This window comes from Eucalyptus grandis, chromosome 11, assembly GCF_016545825.1.
Source record: "Eucalyptus grandis isolate ANBG69807.140 chromosome 11, ASM1654582v1, whole genome shotgun sequence".
Taxonomy (NCBI): domain Eukaryota; kingdom Viridiplantae; phylum Streptophyta; class Magnoliopsida; order Myrtales; family Myrtaceae; genus Eucalyptus; species Eucalyptus grandis.
In genome coordinates, this window is record NC_052622.1 from 35,158,051 (window position 1) to 35,177,268 (window position 19,218).

General features: G+C 37.2%; 1 protein-coding gene across 3 annotated transcripts; it reads right to left on the reverse strand.

Moving 5' to 3' along the window:
* Positions 1 to 5,571: 5,571 nt before the first annotated feature.
* LOC104414192 (phosphatidylinositol 3-kinase, root isoform) lies at positions 5,572 to 18,135 on the reverse strand. Of its 3 annotated transcripts, none has more exons than XM_039304751.1 (18): positions 17,779 to 18,135; positions 17,173 to 17,269; positions 15,133 to 15,229; positions 13,840 to 13,998; positions 13,549 to 13,758; positions 12,512 to 12,687; positions 11,765 to 11,912; positions 11,280 to 11,375; positions 10,324 to 10,459; positions 10,119 to 10,240; positions 9,550 to 9,744; positions 9,171 to 9,341; positions 8,684 to 8,821; positions 8,020 to 8,174; positions 7,266 to 7,409; positions 6,977 to 7,124; positions 6,712 to 6,888; positions 5,572 to 5,826 (listed from the first exon to the last, which is right to left on the reverse strand). In XM_039304751.1, exons 1-17 carry the CDS (start codon positions 17,900 to 17,902, stop codon positions 6,751 to 6,753), a joined length of 2,454 nt encoding a protein of 817 aa, XP_039160685.1. In that variant the 5' UTR covers positions 17,903 to 18,135; the 3' UTR covers positions 5,572 to 5,826; positions 6,712 to 6,750. The 3 variants fall into 3 exon arrangements, with proteins under 3 accessions (XP_039160685.1, XP_039160684.1, XP_010023534.2); XM_039304750.1 differs by lacking the exon at positions 5,572 to 5,826 and adding an exon at positions 6,049 to 6,519 and having other exon boundaries at positions 6,727 to 6,888; XM_010025232.3 differs by lacking the exon at positions 5,572 to 5,826 and adding an exon at positions 6,049 to 6,471 and having other exon boundaries at positions 17,779 to 18,134.
* Positions 18,136 to 19,218: the final 1,083 nt, after the last annotated feature.

Sequence of the window (19,218 nt, forward strand, 5' to 3'; positions counted from 1 at the left end):
TGGACAATTCAACCTGAGTGGAGGCAATGGAGTCATGAATCACCTTACCCCACTCGTCCCTGATGAATCCATAGACTGAGGTCTGGTCACGAGCAACAGATTTTTTAGAATAAAGAGAAAAACATGGAATTCCTGCCATTAGCAGCAAAATGCATTTGATCCTTAAATTCTACAGGTAATGAGCCTGCGTTGCCGATTGGGTTATACTGGATGACTTCTTTTGAAAAAGAACACAAGTTAATTAAGCATATAATCACTTGAGGCACTATCATTTTCTGGTGATCCCATTTGGGTCCTCACGACACAACATACGTTAAGGTAGAATTGAAGATATGATAGCAGAAAAATGTCCCAACTCTTTTTCGCCATAAAAGTAGCACTTGGACTTGTTATGAAATACAATTTATTTTTCACAAAAAAAGAAAGACTAATAGTAAATGGAGGAAAAGGACAGAGTTGAATTCATACAAGATCTTCATGGACTTCCAAATAATCACTCCCTTCAACGCTTCAGGCATGCCAAAAGCTTTTCATGATCAGGTAAGTTCTCACGTATCATTGGCACTTTCTTGAAATTCTCCATCCAACATTGCAAGCGCCTGAACTTTTCTGCATTAAATAGCTTCAATCCCAACACCTCCTCTATGAAGCTCATCCAGTGAGCAACGCTACCAAAGGCAATGTCCGCAATAATCTTCAAGCATTGTCAGCATTTCCATTATATTTTTGTGGATCTTCTCCTGTCTTCACCCGTGGTTCAATACAACAGTGAAAGGTTAGGTCTTTGACCATAGTAAAAATATTGAATGTAAAATTCAATGGTCACTGACCAGGGAAAATAAAGGGAACTGGAGAAAGAGAGAAGTTCTTTTATATTTCCTGTTTGCAATTTCTTTTCAGATTTATTACCTTTTCATCAATATTTGCTAGTTGAGGTGTTATTGGTTTCTTACTGTAATTCAAGGAATCCGTGGGAGATGTTCCTGGAAGTTAAAGTGACGCTTTGGCAAAATGTTTCTGCTCGTTATCCCAGTAATCGGAATAGATCGAAAGGCCTTGTAAGGGCATCATATGTTGCTAGCTTTTGGGTAATATTCTTCATCCTATGCAGAAACCTCATGTATATCGGCATTTGATAGCGTGCCATAGGTAATTATATAGGTTGAGAAATGCTTGAAAAACGGCCCTATATGGAGGTCCTTCTGATGCGAGGTTTGAGTTGCTCGGTGCTCACCATGCAGTTCATGACTGCATGTTACTAAAGAACGCCTACTATGAAGTTACGGTGCAAAAGGAAGATGTTGACAGGGCATCCCTTACTATGCATACGCTACTAACTTGGGACAAAATTTTCCAACCATCATGTTCCACACATTTTATCTCATAGAATTGTCTGCATTAACTGATTAAGGTAATCATATCAGTTGAGAAACGCTAAATGCAAGAACAGACTCTTCTGCTAGTGGTGTGGACGTGAATCATCTAGCAAGCAGGCTACAAGCAAACCATAGTGAATTGTTTAGATTGCTCGAGAAAATTGCAAGTCAAATTTTGCTGAAGTATGAATCCATGTTCATCTGTTTTAAATCTGGGATATACCTAAAAGTCCAAAGGAAATAATAGATTAGTCCTATTGATACTTCTTAATGTTTATAGAGTTAGTAAGGTCATCTGTCATTCACCTGAACTTAAGTCCAGCAAATAATCAAGATGGCAGATTTTAACGAGAATGTCTTCTAGTATAATCGACTACACTGCGAAATAATCCCTTATATTATGCGTAACCTATTATTAGGGCATTTACTTGCAGAAAAGAAAAACACCAGAAGCGTCTTTTTAAGTTTTTTGATGAAACTTTCCCTATCCTATATGCCATTTGAAATCTCATTCTGTTATATGAAAAGCACATAATGATAAGGAAAATAATCATACTATATCTGACAAAAGAAAGCAAGAGAAGTTGAATTTGCTAAACTAACTTGATCAAAGATTCTGTGATTAATTATGTTAGATGCCTATTAGTTGGATTGAAAGAGTTCAAAATGAAAATTAATTCCAAGTTTGACAAACAAGGATCGGTAAATTTTGGGTATTATTAGTACGTAGTTCGCTGATGCTAGTTGCTAAATTAATTTCATAATTCACTGACAGGATTTGGATATTATTACACTGGTTGTGATGAAAAGCCGAAGTACCTTGAAAAGTTTCTGAAGGCATTTAAAGGGAAACAAAATCATAGAGGACCAGGAGCTCGATGGTTCTTGGACTTCTTCAAACGCTGACCACGCATCCTTCTCAAACGGTAAAGGATATTCGAATATTTTTGTCCCAAATTGCACTAATTACATTCAACAGAAGCTTTGAAGAGCTGAAACTCTCTGTGACTTAAAGAGGTTTGATATAGTGCCCAATAATTTGGACGATTTTATTTTAAGTTGGTATCATAATTAGCACGTGCACGGAGGTCTTTTGGGTCTTTATTCGAAGAGAGCTGTTCGTGATTCAGGTTTGGATCTTCATTCTAAAGCGGAAGCTGTAATTTGTGAATTTGAAAGGGTGTGGCCTTCTGTCATTTGAGTGGAATTTTTCAAGTTAATGCTGCCTTTGATGATAGTATTGTTTGGCGCAACTTCCTTGAATAGGCTCTTTATCTACTGTTGATGCTTGAAAGAATGTTGGTTGCAGTAGCTTTGAAATGTATTGGCACGGACTTGATTACTGATCCTTAATAGACTTCCTACTTATGATCATAAGAGCAGATAATATAATGTGAATTCTCACTCCTATACGTTATGCTGACAGGTTTTACAGCTTCGTTTCATTAGTAAAGCCATTCGATGTTTGCCTGCTGAACTTTGTTGGGCTGCTAAAGAACTTAAAGGTTCTACTTTTGGAAGCTGCAGTCAGAGTTGGTTTGGAGAAGATGTATCCACTGCGGCTGGAAGTCTGGGAATCAAAGTTGTTGTGAGGTTGAGATCTTAATGCAGTTGATTTTGCTGTTAGAATAATGAGGTTGTCATTGAAGATTTGAAATGTTTCTGTTGTGTATGTCTTGAATTCTCTATACATTTGAGCCAAAGTTAGGACTTGGGAGCAATATAAATATCGTTTTCCTCGAGTTATTAGGTTAAGAAGTAGAGACAAAAAGAGTCTCAAGATTTTTAAATCACCTTTTATAATTCTTGAATTTTCACAATGAATTTTACTTATCTCCCCTTTGTTTTTCTCATAAAGGTTTTTCACATAAACTTATGTGTCCTTTTATTCTTCTCAATTTTAATTTCATTATAGTTTCCGCGTTGTCAAAACAGTTTCTGATGTTATGAACAAGGTCACTAGAGTTTAGTGATGTGCCTTGAGATTGTGCTCTATTTGGGATATTGAAGCCCGATTGATGTTGCCTTGTTTTGTGACAATGGATCAACTCCCATGAACATGCGATTTTGGAATCTAATTGACAATTTATTCCTCAAAAGCAGATGCCCAATAATTTGTCATGTTCCTTGTCATTTATTGGAGCAGTTTCATGTGCTCAGATTGCTTATCTTCCCAGTTGAACTCTGATCAGTTTAGCTTTGTGCGCTTCCAGTTCTCAGATTTATGGGTAGCTCAGATCACTTTATTAAATTTATGAGTTAATAAATTATACATATTTTTAATGATAAACACTGTATCATTTTAAAATTATCTAGACTATATTGAGAAATTAAAATATGGAAACTATGTTACTTGAAATTGCAATAAAATCCCCTAATTATAATGTCTAAAATTTCCCGTCACGTCGAATTTCTAAAAAATCATTCAAAAATCTCCTTTGTGTGATGGTTGACACACGCTGTTTTGCGAAGTTTTCTTGCCTCCGTTGATGTTTGGGAGTGATTTGCAGTCTTCAAGACTTGTCGATTGAGGAAATGAATTACAATTTAAACAGGAACTCTTCGGTCCATAACTGCAGCAGATACTTGATTTCACAAGAAGTACTGCAACGGAGAACGCACTGCTATGAAAGTACCTGATTTTTGAAAAAGTTAAAAAAAAGAAGCCCAAATCTTCTTAATGTTACGAAGTGAACTACAAATATGATGACTGTGATGATAACAAACCGAAAACAGAATAATAATTGTAATAGCAGGTCTAATCCACAGTTAGACTATTGTTTGTTCTTGTGCTTTATGTACTTTAGAACTAAATGACAGAAGAGTTTAGTACATCATGATCAGTGTAATTTCTAAATATCCTTTGCAAATTATCGTTTTCAAGGAGTAAAATTTAACTTTGACGAATCTGAAAAGCTGGTTGAATTCTATTGATTAAGATGTAAAATGGGAAAAATATTAAAAAGAGTCTTAAACCTATTGTACAAGTACCAAACCTATTCTTAAAATTTACCAATTCTAAATCTTAAATATTTCAATTAGTCCATCCAAAATCGCTAAAGTTGATGCTAGCTGTTCACATGACACGGCTAGAACTGACATGGATATTTTTAAATTTTATCAATATTTTTTCAGTTTTTCTTATTTTTCCTCTTTTTATATTACTTCTCCTTTGCCCTGTGACCAGCAGTACTAGCCATAGCTGAGGGCCAGCAAGAGCATCGCGGCCCTTGTTGGATTTGGCCAAGGCACGACCTCCATGGCCTAGGCAAGGGCTTGACCCTAGCAGCCTGCCAGCCCTTGCCCTCTTGGTTTTCGACGAGAATTGTCGTTGCCCAAGCCGCGAGGGTTGTGCCCTCACCAGATCCATGATGATGCCCTCACCGACCCTTGGCTATGGGCAGTGGCCTGTGGCCAACCATGGCTTGTATCAGCCATAGGGCAAAGGAGAAAGAAAGAACATTAAAAAAAAAAATTAATAATAATAATAAGAAAAAAGAAGGAAATAAAATAAAATAAAAATAAAATTATATATTTAAAAATGCCCATGTCGCCACTAGTCATGCCACACAGAACAGTCGATGTTCACATCATTGATTTCTTGTCTAAATTGATTGAATAGATTAAATTAGTATCAATGTAAAAAGATTTATAACTAAATTAATTCAATTGAAAAGTTTATGATCGGATTGATATTAATACAATATCTTTATGACTTTTTTTGTACTTTTCCCGACAATGTAAAACTTATGTTTTTTCTAGGCATTTACATAAGTCATGTAAAATTTTATCAAGGTGATATATATGACCAGCATTCACTATGGTGACGAAGATTGAGGTAAATAAGGTTTGACAATTACCAATAAATGGATTGATGGGTTGAATCTTCATCTAATTTTCGAGGAACAAGGACGTTCACTCTCAATGGTATTTTTTTTTTTTCCTTTGGGCCAGCACTGTCAACAGTGATTACAAAGTTAATTCTCGAAGGCTTAAAAATCTTTACAAATAACATGAGTGTCGAGATTTTGCTCACCCTAAAAAGGTGTAGCATTGGCAGACTGACAGATTTGTTCGCATACTAACACCAATCGGGCAAAAGTGTTTTATGTGATGATCACCTTACATGACGTAACCATCCAATTACGTTGTTCAAGTGAGATACATCTCATCAAACTTGACGCCTAGTAAGATAATACTCTTACTTTTGATTGACTTATTACATTTATATGTATATTACATGCCACCATAACATCGTGTAGCTGTCATATAAAATACACTCTCAGCCACTTAGCAAGCCCATCACCCATACCCACCCTTGATACAAATTGAGAACCTGTAATCTTCGATCTACAAATCAAGTTCCGGAGTACACAACCAACCACAGCAGCTGCGTATGAGCACCGTTGCTGCTCATGCTAATTGATGCCTCTGTGCTTGAAAACGTAAACTGGGGTAGAATGTAAGTACACCAATTCAATCAGCACGTGTCTTCGGCTCTTTCGCTAGCGACAAACTTGAATTGGGAAAAACTGGAAATGCCACAACAATAGAATGGTCCGATGCAGAATAAACGATCTGGACCCAATTCTTTTGACCGCACAACATATACATTCAAATGGAAGGCAAGTACTGTGACGGTATTCATCATCGAAACTTGAATCAATACAGGCACATAAATGCAAAGTGATTTTGATTTGATTACCTTCATTGAAGCATGACAAATATGTACAGATAATTACCATTTCTGAGCTCCCAAGCAGACGACATGCTTATTTAAAAAGGAACAAGGGGAGAGAGAACGAGGGGAAAGACAAGATCCTAGTTAGAAATAGACATATCTTACAAAAGGGAGGGCAAATAATTTTCCCCTGCCCCTTTCCTTGACCATTGCTCTCGAGCTAGCTTGATTGCCAGAGATCAAACTTTCACCCCCGGATTCAGTAAAAACTTGCAGGTGTCTAAAGAGCCTTCCAGGATCAGGAACCCATATACTGGCGTAAATTATATTTAGGCTAGAATAGCCATCAACTTTTGGCTTGGACACTAGCAAGGCACTGGTTCTTGTCAAAACAAGTCAGTCAGGAAGAAGCCCCTATTCAAAAAGAATTAAGAAGCAGAAAAGCAACTTTACTGTGTTTTCAAATACAAGGAGGGACCAAAAGGAAAAAAGCACAAATAACATGTTTTCATTTTTTTTTTTTATTGTCTTTCTTATTCATCTGCTAGAAAGGGCTTTTTCATCGATTAGGATGTACTGCGTACCCCAGCAGCAGCCGCCCCCCAGTGGCAGAATATTTATCTTAGCAGAAATACAAGGGAAATCACATGTCACCTGATTCTTCAGATCTGAAGCTCCAAATATATTTATGAATCATCGCCAATACTGAGCCCACCGATGAATAGTTTCCACCATCTGAGGGAACAATGCATTAACGCTATCTGTGATGAGACCCTGAAAGAAATGTATGCAGGCTTCATCGTCCAGGTCCAAATTGAACTTCTCCTGAAGCTGTAAGCATGGACGGATAATCTCAGTTGTGACTAAATGCAAAACTTTCTCTCCGGATGGAAAGTTAATGCATAGAAATTCATCTCACCTTAAGGATTCCTTTTTCAGGATCAGAAGCAATGTCAGGGATGTTGGAACCCGCCATCAGATGGAAAAGGTTCAAAATTAGGTTACTTGATTTCCGAAGAATGTTGTATGCTTCACAACAATATGTCTTGAATCTGGTATAGTACTGGCTGTAGAAGAAAAGTGTTGCCCATTACCTCATGCAGGACATCAACTATATTGCCCCAATTCTCATAATTTTTACAGAATGAAAATGCTATTTATACATTGGCATGTACTCTGATATTAAATAAGATCAGATAGAAAGCTACCTTTCTGTTCCACCCATAGCTTCTACCATTTCTTTGCAGAGTTTCATTGGGGGTGGAAATGGCTTAGGATCTCGGCCAAGAATAAAACCAAAGTCCACGTGGAAAAGACGTCCATCATCCCTGAGAAGAAGGTTGTCCAGGTGTCTACAGACCAGAAACATTAATATCAGAATAGTTTGGAAACAACTAAATCAACTCAGAAAGCATAACGCTATCACAGAGACAAAGGCTACGATAAGGATGAGACATGTGGAATTGGACGAGATGTTGCAAGACAAACTACTTATGGTCATGTGTATTCTGAAGGTCTGCCAACCTTCAATCATCATGCTCTAATCAAATGGAATTATTGTTAGACATAATCAATAATGTCATGTTAAAAGACTTCTTGTAGATAGTATAATTCACAGAAAGAAAAAGGACTGGAACTTCTCCAAACCCTATCAGGATCATCTAGCACCATATATCATCCCAAGCCAAGGATATCTGCACAGAAGAAGACTAAGGCACAAGTTCACTCTTCCCAAAGTCAGATTTTACTGAGGTAACGTCCATGACAAGAAATAGGAAGAGAATAAATACATATGAATCAAACAGTCAAAAATAGCATGATTTAAAAGAATAGCACCAGCTCCAACACTACGACTACTTTGGCATTCAAAAAGGAAAGGCACTACAGCAAAAATTTTAATACAAACACGTCAATATCACAAATAACAGAAATCAACACATAATAATTGTATTCTCCAATCACCTGTCTCCGATACCAAGTATATATGTGATAACAGAGTATCCAGCACAGCTTTTAATAAAGGTATCAAGACATGTAGCTGTAATTCCAAATGGTCCATGCTCATCAGGATGAAACTTCTGTAGATAACTTATGATGCTTCTATGATCTGAGAGAATCTGCACGCCAATAACAATGTCTAACAGTTCATAAAACAGTACACACCAAAAGCAATGCTTAATAGCAGCTTGGGCATTAAATGTTGGAATTGGTTATAAAAGAATTTCTTTTAACTGTTACATATAACAAGCAACTATCTCCAGAAACCCCAAAGAAATGACCATTGCCTTGTTAGACATGAAATCACAGCTGTAAAAAGAGAAGCAACACTTTAACTAACTACGACTTTCCCTAGTACAATTTGGTAAAGAAAGATAATCAGGCAACTGAAATTCATCATCTCAAAAAAAATCTGGTATAAATAATTTGAAAAGTCAGGATATTTCCTTTGTTTTTTCAAATGCATAACAACCCATTTCATTATGAATCCATTATAGCAACTGAACTTGCTAGAGGACAGATATTGGCACTTCCATCTTTGTTTATAAGAACTAAGCTACCCATTTCTGAAGCCAGCTAACTCAACTTCAAGAGGACTGGGGGATGAGATGCCCTTACAATATGATACCTGTGCCAAAGAGCGAGATGGTATAAATTCCAGCATGCCTTCATCTTGTCCAGTGGCAAGCACCATATATGGAGTCAAGCACAGATCTAGATTTTCCGCCTTCAGTAATCGATCCATGAGAGAGACCATTTGGACAACCTACAGATAACAGAAAATTGTGGCATCAGAAATATATTTGTCGTGCATATCCAACCAGTTCTCTTACAGGCGCATCAATGACACTTGGAATTATGAAGTCCAAGAAAGCTTGTTCATACCTCCAGGATGACTAACAAGGCACAAAGAAAGAGAGCTACATGAAGAGTCTATCGATAATTAAGGCAAGTCATAATTTAAAGCTTGTTCTTACTTTTCATAAAATGATTAAAATCAAGGATTTATTCTTTATAAATTAGTAAAGCTTCATTATAAGAAAAAAGTTCCATAAAGTCAGAAAGTGAAAGCTCTAGAAAACAATTATCAATTCATCAAAGAGAGGTTTGATTACCAATTGATCTTGTCGAATGTCATCTCCCTTCTTGAATATAATCTTGCAACTTCCACCACTAGCTGTTCGAAAAGTTAAACGCAAAGGATGAAGTGCACTTTTGAATATTGATGACTCTGAAGGCTCAATACCAGTGATGAGGATCCCAGGAGAGAGCGGCGACCGTATAGGCTAAATAACATAAACCAAATGTATGAGGATGAAATAGTAAGAATCTAATCACATTGAAGTTTCCATTATAGGATAAAAGGAGTTAAAAGGGCTAAATAACATAAACCAAATGTATGAGGATGAAATAGTAAGAATCTAATCACATTGAAGTTTCCATTATAGGGTAAAAGGAGTTAAAAAGGCAGATACAAAGAAGAATAAGACATACCTCCTCGAAATATGTAAGTTCACTTAAAAGACCAGAAAGAAGCTGTCTAAGCTTCTCGATCTTTTTCTGGGTATTGCCACGTACATTCCTAACATCTCTCATTATCGAACACAACTGAGCAGTCAACTCTGTCTGACGCACCAAACTTTGCCAGAGTTTGAATCCATGGTCATTGCCATTGACACCAGATGCCAACTGTACAGAGTACAACTTAATAACTGATATGCAGAACCAGATTTGATCATTTTCCAACTTAGATTTTCAGGAAAATAAATACTACGTCGCCACTACTCCATCAGATAATTGCTATAGTTAACAGAGACACCCTTTCCAGAACTTCATCATAAGAAGCTCAAGATAAGTTAATGAAACTGCACCATTTTCTCGCTGAAAAAAAGCATATAATAATTTGGACAGATTTTCTTTGTTTTCCCTTTTCTTTCTCTTTTTGTTAGTCATCCATGAGAAGAAACAATGGGCAAGCAGACATGCTCAATCCTGAATGTTATGTCACAAAGCCCCTCCAGGAAAACCAAAATACCGAAGATGAAACTTTGAAAAACTCAAACCTTAATCATATTCTCTTCCAAGATCTCATAAGTACAGTAGTAGCGTTTGGCAAATGCAGGATCATAAAGTTCCACAGCAACATACCACCGAAGAAAGCTGGCAAGCTCGATATTACGCAATGCTGTCATAAAGGTTTTCCATCATAAGCAAGAAAGTGATTTCATGAAATATCCATGGATTCCCAAAGTGGAAAAGAAGGCATACATCGTTGCACGAGAAACTGACAAAGGCGAGATTTATCAGATCGTTCAAAGCGAAGAGCCTGCACCAACTGAAGCAAGTAGCACTGCAGCTCTTCATCATCGGCTCTTTCAAGCACACTAACTGCATATGCGCGAACCTGCAGTGAGAAATCACAAGACATAACAGCATCAGAACAATGCTCACTTCCTATGACATCAACAACCTCTACCTCTTTTGTAATGCGTGAGCTACACACACTAAACTTATGATGTCAACAGACTTCATGCAACAGACTAATTCATCCGCATCCATTTATATGGAACAGTCAAGTTAAATTGCACATGGCATTCTCTTTGGACAAAGGTATAAGCTTGTGACTCTGTCTAATTTGTTAAACCATCTCAGTGCCTTCAAACTTATGACTCCATTGAACGACCGTTTCTCCACAGAAGTTTAATCTACTGGAAACATACTCAAGTGTACACCAAATGCATCTCTTAAACCACCCCCGCCCACACCCCCCCGTTTTATCTTTTCTCACTTGTAAACCGGACCTCATGTGAAATGTAAAATGTGGACGTGACCACATCAAATAACCAGAGGTCAAAGAAATTTAACTGGGAAATAATGCCAACAAGAGGAAACGCCAATATTTGAACTCTTAGCCTAAACCTTCGATACCATGTTAAACAACCCTGCATGATAAAAACTTAAGGTTTTAAGATCATGCCCAAATGGATATCAAACATATCACCGAACTTCTTTCCTATCATTTCTCCCCTCAGTGCGTTATAACACCAAAGAATCTAATGGAAACCCTAAATCATACTAAACAGAGTACCGATGATCCAGTCTACAATCATAATGTCTTATCCATGAGACAGACCAAAAGTAAAAAAATTTCCAACTCACTCGCATGAAAAATAAGGAAATAATTATAATCACAACAAACAAAACGTATCTTACAAAACTCCTACCTCCTCCTTCTCAAACACAGGAGATAAAAGCTCCAGAGCATCACATACATCAATTGTCTCCCATCTTCCCATTAACTCTAATGCCTGCTTAGCTTCCTGCAAGGGTAAAAAAGTAGAACAAGGATTATGATTTAGTGATATTTATGAGTAGTCAATCAGATTCTCTAGTTTTTTCAGCATTTTGCTAGGAAAAACAGCCTTTCTAGGATCAAGAAACACATAATAAAAGATCCCATGCTGCAATATGCTCAATTACTTCGTTAGTGAGCCTAAAGGATGTGAAATGCCCTATTAACCACATGCATGATCTGACCATAAAATCGAAAGTGGACATAAAAGATTTCTTAATTAAAGAGTATACACTGAAAAGAGCAAAAATAATGGAGAAACTCAGGGTAAAGGTAGAACAAAATGATGTGGTTGGGTCAGTTGCCCTTAGTAGGTATACAAAGACTATATAAGAGACATGTGGAGACGGTGCTGACCTGAACATCACTCCATTCAACACATCGAAGGAACTTTGTGAGAGCTCTCTTCTCGGACATCAAAGAAAAACGGAATTTCCAAAGGAGCTGCCTCTCATCTCCATTCAAAGTCCTTGTAGGGGGATATTTAAGTATTCTTTGTATTGACCTTGCATTTGTCAAAAGGTAGGGTAAGTATAACTGGCCAAAAAGGAAGAGCAAAATTACATTGCTAGCAGTAAGAATTTAACCATTAAAAATCAGAACTCAATGAAGACTATAGAATATAATCTTGCTGAACTGCAAAGATTTATACGAGGATACTCAGCCCAGGTGAAGTTGGCCATCAAGGAGGCAACGTCACTCAATTTAACATTTTTTCAATTGGCTGACACCTCTCTACCTACTTTGGTCTAATCAATCTTTTATAATGTTATTTAAAAAAAAAAATCAATCTTTTATAATGTTATTTTAAAAAAAAAAAAAAAAGAGTGAAAAAAACGAGGATCCTCAAGTAAATCAGAGACCCATTAAAAATGCAAAATAATGCTGTCCAGGACTGATACCAAAATTGACGGGAGATTTAAAAGATTAACTGATATAAGGCCAATTAAATTAACCAAAGCAAACATCATTACTGGGACAAATTAAAAGATTAATGTTATCAAAATGAAAACAGTAGTTGGAAGAGGAAAAGAACTGAGATATTTTCCCTAATACTGTAAAAATTGTAACTGAACTTCAACGATATAACAAAATCAGGCTTACTTCCTTTCAGTAGAGCTTGGTTTGAGATCCTTGTCAATAATGCCACGGGTTAAACTCCTCGCTAGCTTCAGTTGCTTGTGCTCAGATGGATTTATTTTTCCCACTTCAGGGTCCCACACAATGACAAGTTCATTTGTTGAAACTATTGGTGGAGGTAAGAAATTTGCTCCAGATTCCTACAAGTCCAGCATACTACACGATTTATTTACAGAAAGAGGATATTATATTTAGAAGGTCAACCTACTAGTTATGCATAAGCAAATAAAACCTTGCCAAAAAAGTATAGCAGCATGAATGCATTCAGCCCAACAAACGAAGAGATAGAAGCAATAATAAAGTTCTGTGTGGTCCAAAGGTATTGTTTCCTCTCATTTCCACCCTTTTCCTTCATCATTTTAACTAGCCAAACACAGGAAATATATATCCCCCTCCCCTCCATCCAAACAAAATTTGGCAAAAATTTTTACTTCACATCAATACTAGCTATATTGATGAGATTACCAATAGCACCCAAAAAAAAAAAAAAGCCCATCACCTCTTGGATTCCTACTGCTGACCTAGAGTATGAACTTAGCCAGGAAGAGAAAAGGACAGCACTAGCTAAAACTACAAGTAAGCATTAATTTACTAGACTAGATTCCATTTCAAATAATCTTTGGTCAACAAAGCATGTGTTCAACCACCCATAAAGAAAATAACTATGCATCAACAAAAATTTGACTTTAGCGATTGCTCATGAAAGCTGATGATTGCAGTTCTTCACATCCAAGAAAAACGTCTGATTACTAAACTGGTTGCTACTTTAAAAAATTATAACGAGAAGCCACATCTCAAAAAATGAGATGCCTATAAGTTTGTCCAATCGCAACTAGCCAAATGAAAAGGAAAAGAAAACAGATATACCATGCAGAGTGTGTCCATCAGGAAAAATAAAAAATGTCAAACTGTGTACAAGTACTCAATTAATATATGCAATATGTGTTCTCATTATTCAACAGAGAAAATAATTCCTCCTCTCATTCTTCCTAGTTGTTTACCTGGAAAACAACTCGATGTTCAAAGCTACAGAAGTCAACAACCAGGTATAGGTGAGAATTTCCAGCTTTATTGCTCTCTCGTTCCTTGACCTTGTCCATAGCTTTGAATGCAAGACGGTCCAGCCAATCAACGCGTTGAATCTGTCCTCTTTCGTACTTATTCAAAAGCTTTTCCAACCGCTCCAATTCACCACGCTCATGCTTAGGGACCTGCAACCATATTATGTAGAAAAATTGTCATTCATGGCCAAATGTCTCACGTTCACCAGCGCAGTACAAACAAGCATAAACCTTGCCAGGCGTAGTTGTTGGAAATGAGCCATCAGCTTCCTTTCCTTGCCAGAGTCTAAGTTTCTGCTTCCCCGTTTTGAGCTGCTTTTTGCTGCTAAATAGAAGAATTGTAGCCCCACCAATCAATCCCTCCTCTTTCCCACAAGAAACATCCCAGACCTAGCGATGCATCCCACAAGATCAAACAAGCTTTTTTGTAGACCAAGTAACATGAATTTTTCAAGCTATGATCAAGATTGGCTATGGGTCCACAGTCCAATAAGAGACATAAAGAACTAAGATTCTTCTCGTAATTGAATTATAGCCTTATCCGATACAATTTCAATTCTATTAGAATTTAATAAGTCCCTACTTTTCCTTCTGATATATGCGGTTTCCCTTCAATTAGTCTCTTGTTTACAAGTTTCCTATTACAAATATAACTAGGATTTTTATATAGTCACAATTATTTCTATCCATTAACTTCTATGACGAATATTGTAAATTAAGCAGAGTATTTGCTTTTAAATGGCGTGACAGCTCTCCTTTTAAGTGTGATGCTTAAGAAACCATAATCTGATGCTTAGGAGGCTATAGTTGTGATGCCTAGGATGCTTTAAATGAGACACCTAAAGATATTTACTCTTGGTGTCACCTTCCATAGTAATTTCTCATTCAAATTCTCTTCTAAATTGCACTTGGCACACAGGACTCATTATCCTACATCATCTAAAATTATATGTCAAAACATGATTTTCCACTTTTATTGGAGATATTAGAGTAACAGTTCGACCTAGCTGTAATAAATATCAGCACCAAATGTGCATACATCAAATTTTTTCTGAACTACACTCAAGAGGATAATGTTGGTGAAAGATGAAACATAGGCTCATCACTTAGGAGCCCAACAGAAAATTTTGAGGGGTGTGATGCTATTCTCTTAAGCAAACATTCAAATGGTCAGCATCCATTCACAGGTCATGCTTCTACATAGAAGCTAAAAAACCTTGACAATATATGCTTACACAAATTCATAGAAGTGGATGCAAGATGCTAATGAACATAAAGGAGGACATATGCCCTTGTATTAGCTCTGAGCAAACAGACCTCCGCCTAAGAATGACCTTTATCAGAAAGTGATAGGGACTACATGTAACAATGAAGATCCGATTAAACATTAAAGGTAAAAATGAATGAGGATATATAATTGTGTCAGTGATATTAGTCAAACTATGCATGTAATGTTATTAGTCACCGATTTAAATCTCCAGTTAACTTTTACCTAAAATACAAGCGAAGAACCATCACACTCACCGTCAAAGCAAGCTGCGAGTGAGCAGTTAAGTCTCGATATTTCGTACTCAGCGTAATGAGTTCATTCCAACAGTATGGTGGCCCTGCAGATTCCAACCTGACATTAACACGAGCAGATTTTAGATATATAAAAGATTCAGTAGGATCTGAACCTCCTAAGTCCCTATTTCTGACACTCCTTTTGAATGATTTAAGAACAAGCTATATTTAGTCAATTACCATTAGAGAAACCATCATACTTAACTGCAATGGTTACCTTCAAATTGTGGAAATTGCTACATACATAACCTGAATTAAGGGTGAGGAACCTGGCCATTTCACATGGCGACCAGTAGGTTCCTAGGTTAAAAGGGGAACTGGCCTTGACCGGTTTCGTTCCCAATTTTATAACGTGAACCCTCAGTTCTACTCATGGCCAGTTCTCTGGTGGAACCAGTTTTGAACTGCAGGTTGAACCGATTTTGAACCAATTTTTAGCTTCTTTTGTTCATTTTGCTCAAGAAAAAGATGATATGTTAGAGATATGTTTCAAACCTGGGCCCTACAAAATCCATCAATACCTTAACCAATATGCCACATTTGTTCATATGGTTTCTTTTCCTATAACTATTGTTATAACTTAAAGTTAGTCCCAATTCCTGATTGACCTTGAAACCAGTAAGTTCGGTTCTAGGCCAGTTCCGAAGCGAACTGGTTCAGATCCTGATTTTTAGAATCGGGAATCAACTTTGACAAGTGGGTTCCAAGATTTCTGATCTGGAACCTACCCACCAAGGAACCGATTGGCCCTAACCTAACTGAATAATAAATTGAATGTCTCTCATAGTTTATTTCCTCAGCATGTTCATTGTAAAATCATAAACAGCACTAAGTAGATAAATAACAGTAAAAAGTGGTAACAAAAAGAAAAACTAATTGCAAGTTTTAGTCTTGATAACGAGGATGAAAACCACAAACTTTTCAGGGCAGCCAGCTGTATACAAAGATCTTGAAGAGTTCTGTTTCAATATTTCACATGTTCCTGGCCATTGACTCTGGACCGTGATGTTTAAGTCATCTTGGATCTCCATAACCAGCAGAAAACACACTTATAAGCATCATTTTCAATATTTACCCCCAACATATACTTTCAATATTCCTTTAATCTTTAACAAGACAGAAGGATTTTCTCTAAGGATCACGAGCTATCAATCCTCGTGAGTATTCTAACTACAGGTGAACGTCTTTCCAAGGAACCCAGTAGCACCCCAAAAGCACCAGAGTCCAACATTTTTCTATGGAAAGTAAAGCTAAAAGGTACCTTAAGATGACACTTTAAGCTCCAGATATTCAATGTCACCAGTAAACCGGAATTGAAAGTTATAACTCCAGCAGACTAAGTCAAATACAGTTATGAAACACTGACCAAGTGACAGATGATTTTAGCACTAATAATTGAGAAATTTAAAATTCTGTTCATTGAAGCCATGCTCATAATCAAAATGTTCTTCAGGGCTACATTTGAACCCGACAATACCCCTCCTAAGTCCTACCTGAAAGATCAAAGTCTTAAAGCTCAACGCACCAGATTGTGCCATAAAAATATGCAACATCAATTATTACCCTAAAATGAGCGGTCAAAGTAAGCATACGCTGCATTCCTTACCATCAACATGGGCCACACTCATTTTACCCGTTTCAGTCACCCGCATTCTCCCGTCTCCTCGAAACAAACATGGACATTAATACACTGATTATTCATTCTTAGCTCTAATCTGCTACTCACCACAGGACCATAGACCTCCTTCCCCAGATTTATTATCATCTATGGTAAACCTCTTCATAAGTAACTATAAATGTTGGAATTTAACCCACAGTATCTCATAATCATCTTTGACATCTCCTCAAAACAATAAATATTTTTTACGTGACTAAAATGGTAAAACAAGACACAATGGAAGAAACTGTCATTGGGAAGCAGCGTTTGGGCTAACAGACAACAAAAGGAACAAACGGGGGAAAATATTAGGACACAAAGCAAGGATTAAATTAAGAAAGCACCTTGTTCTAGTGGGAAGACCAAAAGGAGCACCATCAATGTACAGAGAGCATTCAACGTACAGCTCCGACTGTCTCTCGTCTGCAGTATGATCAGTCTCTGCAGAAGGATTCAACAGAGACGCCATATAACAAGCGAAAGCATAATCAAAACAGAATTTTGGCCGCTAAACCATCGCCCAATAATTGAAAACATAGATGTCAACATATAAAGGGGAAAACCAGAATTACTGAACCTTAATACCACCAAGATTCTGCCTTTCCCTGAAAATTCACACCATCTTAAGAGAGAGAACTCTCCTTACACCATCACATAGTCTGTCTATCTACAATCGACGACACTTTTCGAATCCGCAACCAATTCAATCAAGTCGACAAAACTTCACCACCGCACTCAACCCCTCCATCAAATTGAAAATACAAAGAAGACCCAGTTCAGCTCCGACAACCGCCGAGCTGACCCAGAAAGATTTTTCACCACTTCAGACTCCGAAATTCCCAAATTCCATCACTGACGCCCATCGCAATCCCGAACGAAATCAAAAGGATCCTCCTTTGCCATCCTTTTCCCTCGCGAAAGAACCCAAAAAAACAAGGAATAAACCATACCCGCTGAGTTCGGAGAGTGCTTGGCGGGCAAAGCGCCCTCCAAGTTCTCGACCCGGAAGGTGACGGGGAGGTTGATGTCGCAGGACAGGAAGAACCGGAACTCGTTGCCGCCGCTCACACTCATCTTCGTCTTCGCCGGGTCAGAGCGCGCGGACCCTCTTCATGGGAAGCAGAGGACCGCCCCCCTCCCCAATACCTCGGATTCGGACAGCGTGATTCGGACGAGGCGTGTGTCGCTGCTGGTTCTGAGCAAGATCGAGTTTGCCTCCCGAGGTTGCTTCGGTTCAGGGAGTGAAGTGCCACGCACGCCAAATCGGATGGTTTTAATTTCCCCTCCTGAGATTACGACTCGACCTCCGTGAAAAATTGGGATGAACGAATGAGCCCTGGAAACGAATAGTACACTCCAGCTTTGAATCTATCAAAAAAGTATAACTAAATGAACGTATAATTTAATCCTTAAAATACCAAAAAATATAACTAAGTCATGTTACTCGTCACAAAAAGTACAATCAAATGAAGGACTTATTTGAACTAATTCAACAAATTTTAAGATTCAATTGCATTTTTGTATTTTTGCGATAAATTTTATGATTTAATTATAATTTTTTAAAAATTTTAGAATTCAATTATATTTTCGTGATAAGTTTTAAAACTTACAATGTATTTATCCCTAAAGAATTTAGCATACTTGAATACGCACTTATTGTATTTGTGGGACATATGCATATCCTCGCTTAATTCCAGTTTTATCTATGATGCCTGTGTTATTAATCTCTAAATATTAAATTAAAACAGAGTTGTCGACCCTATGTTGATTTGGTGTCAATGGAGTTACTTGTGTTTGTCCAGATTGATGACGTAAGCCGGCTGCGATTTTTTATATTTTAAAAATCGGATTATGAGAAATATCTGTTATGTAATATGAATTTTAACAAACAATCTCTTGAACTTTATAAAAATTATCTTATGAATATCGCATTATTCAGTAATCATTGGTTCAATTACGATCGCTAGCCTTTTCTATATTTGTTCTGATTTTTCTCACGATGGTATTGTCTCTCTAAAATTAAAGAATTATTTCAAGAGATCAAATTCGGACCTTTGTTTATTTTGCCTTATTTATTTATTCATTCATTTATTAAGTCCACATTTTACCTCTGGTTTATGATATTTCATAAATAAAGGAGTCTTTATGTCGCGTTACTAGGGCCTCGTTCCCAACCATTACATTCTTCCGGGCTTTATCATGACTAACTAATAAACGGCCTAGAGCATGGAGTGACCTTAGATAGCAATCGTGATCTAGAAGAAACTCTTGCTAACGTGTTTGCAAGATTGCGTGTTCACAAAGATTAAAAAGAGGATATGCTCAACGCAAGTCAATTCCATCTCGTTAAAAAGAGAGTAAGCACGTTTTAATTACAAATTGCTATAAAC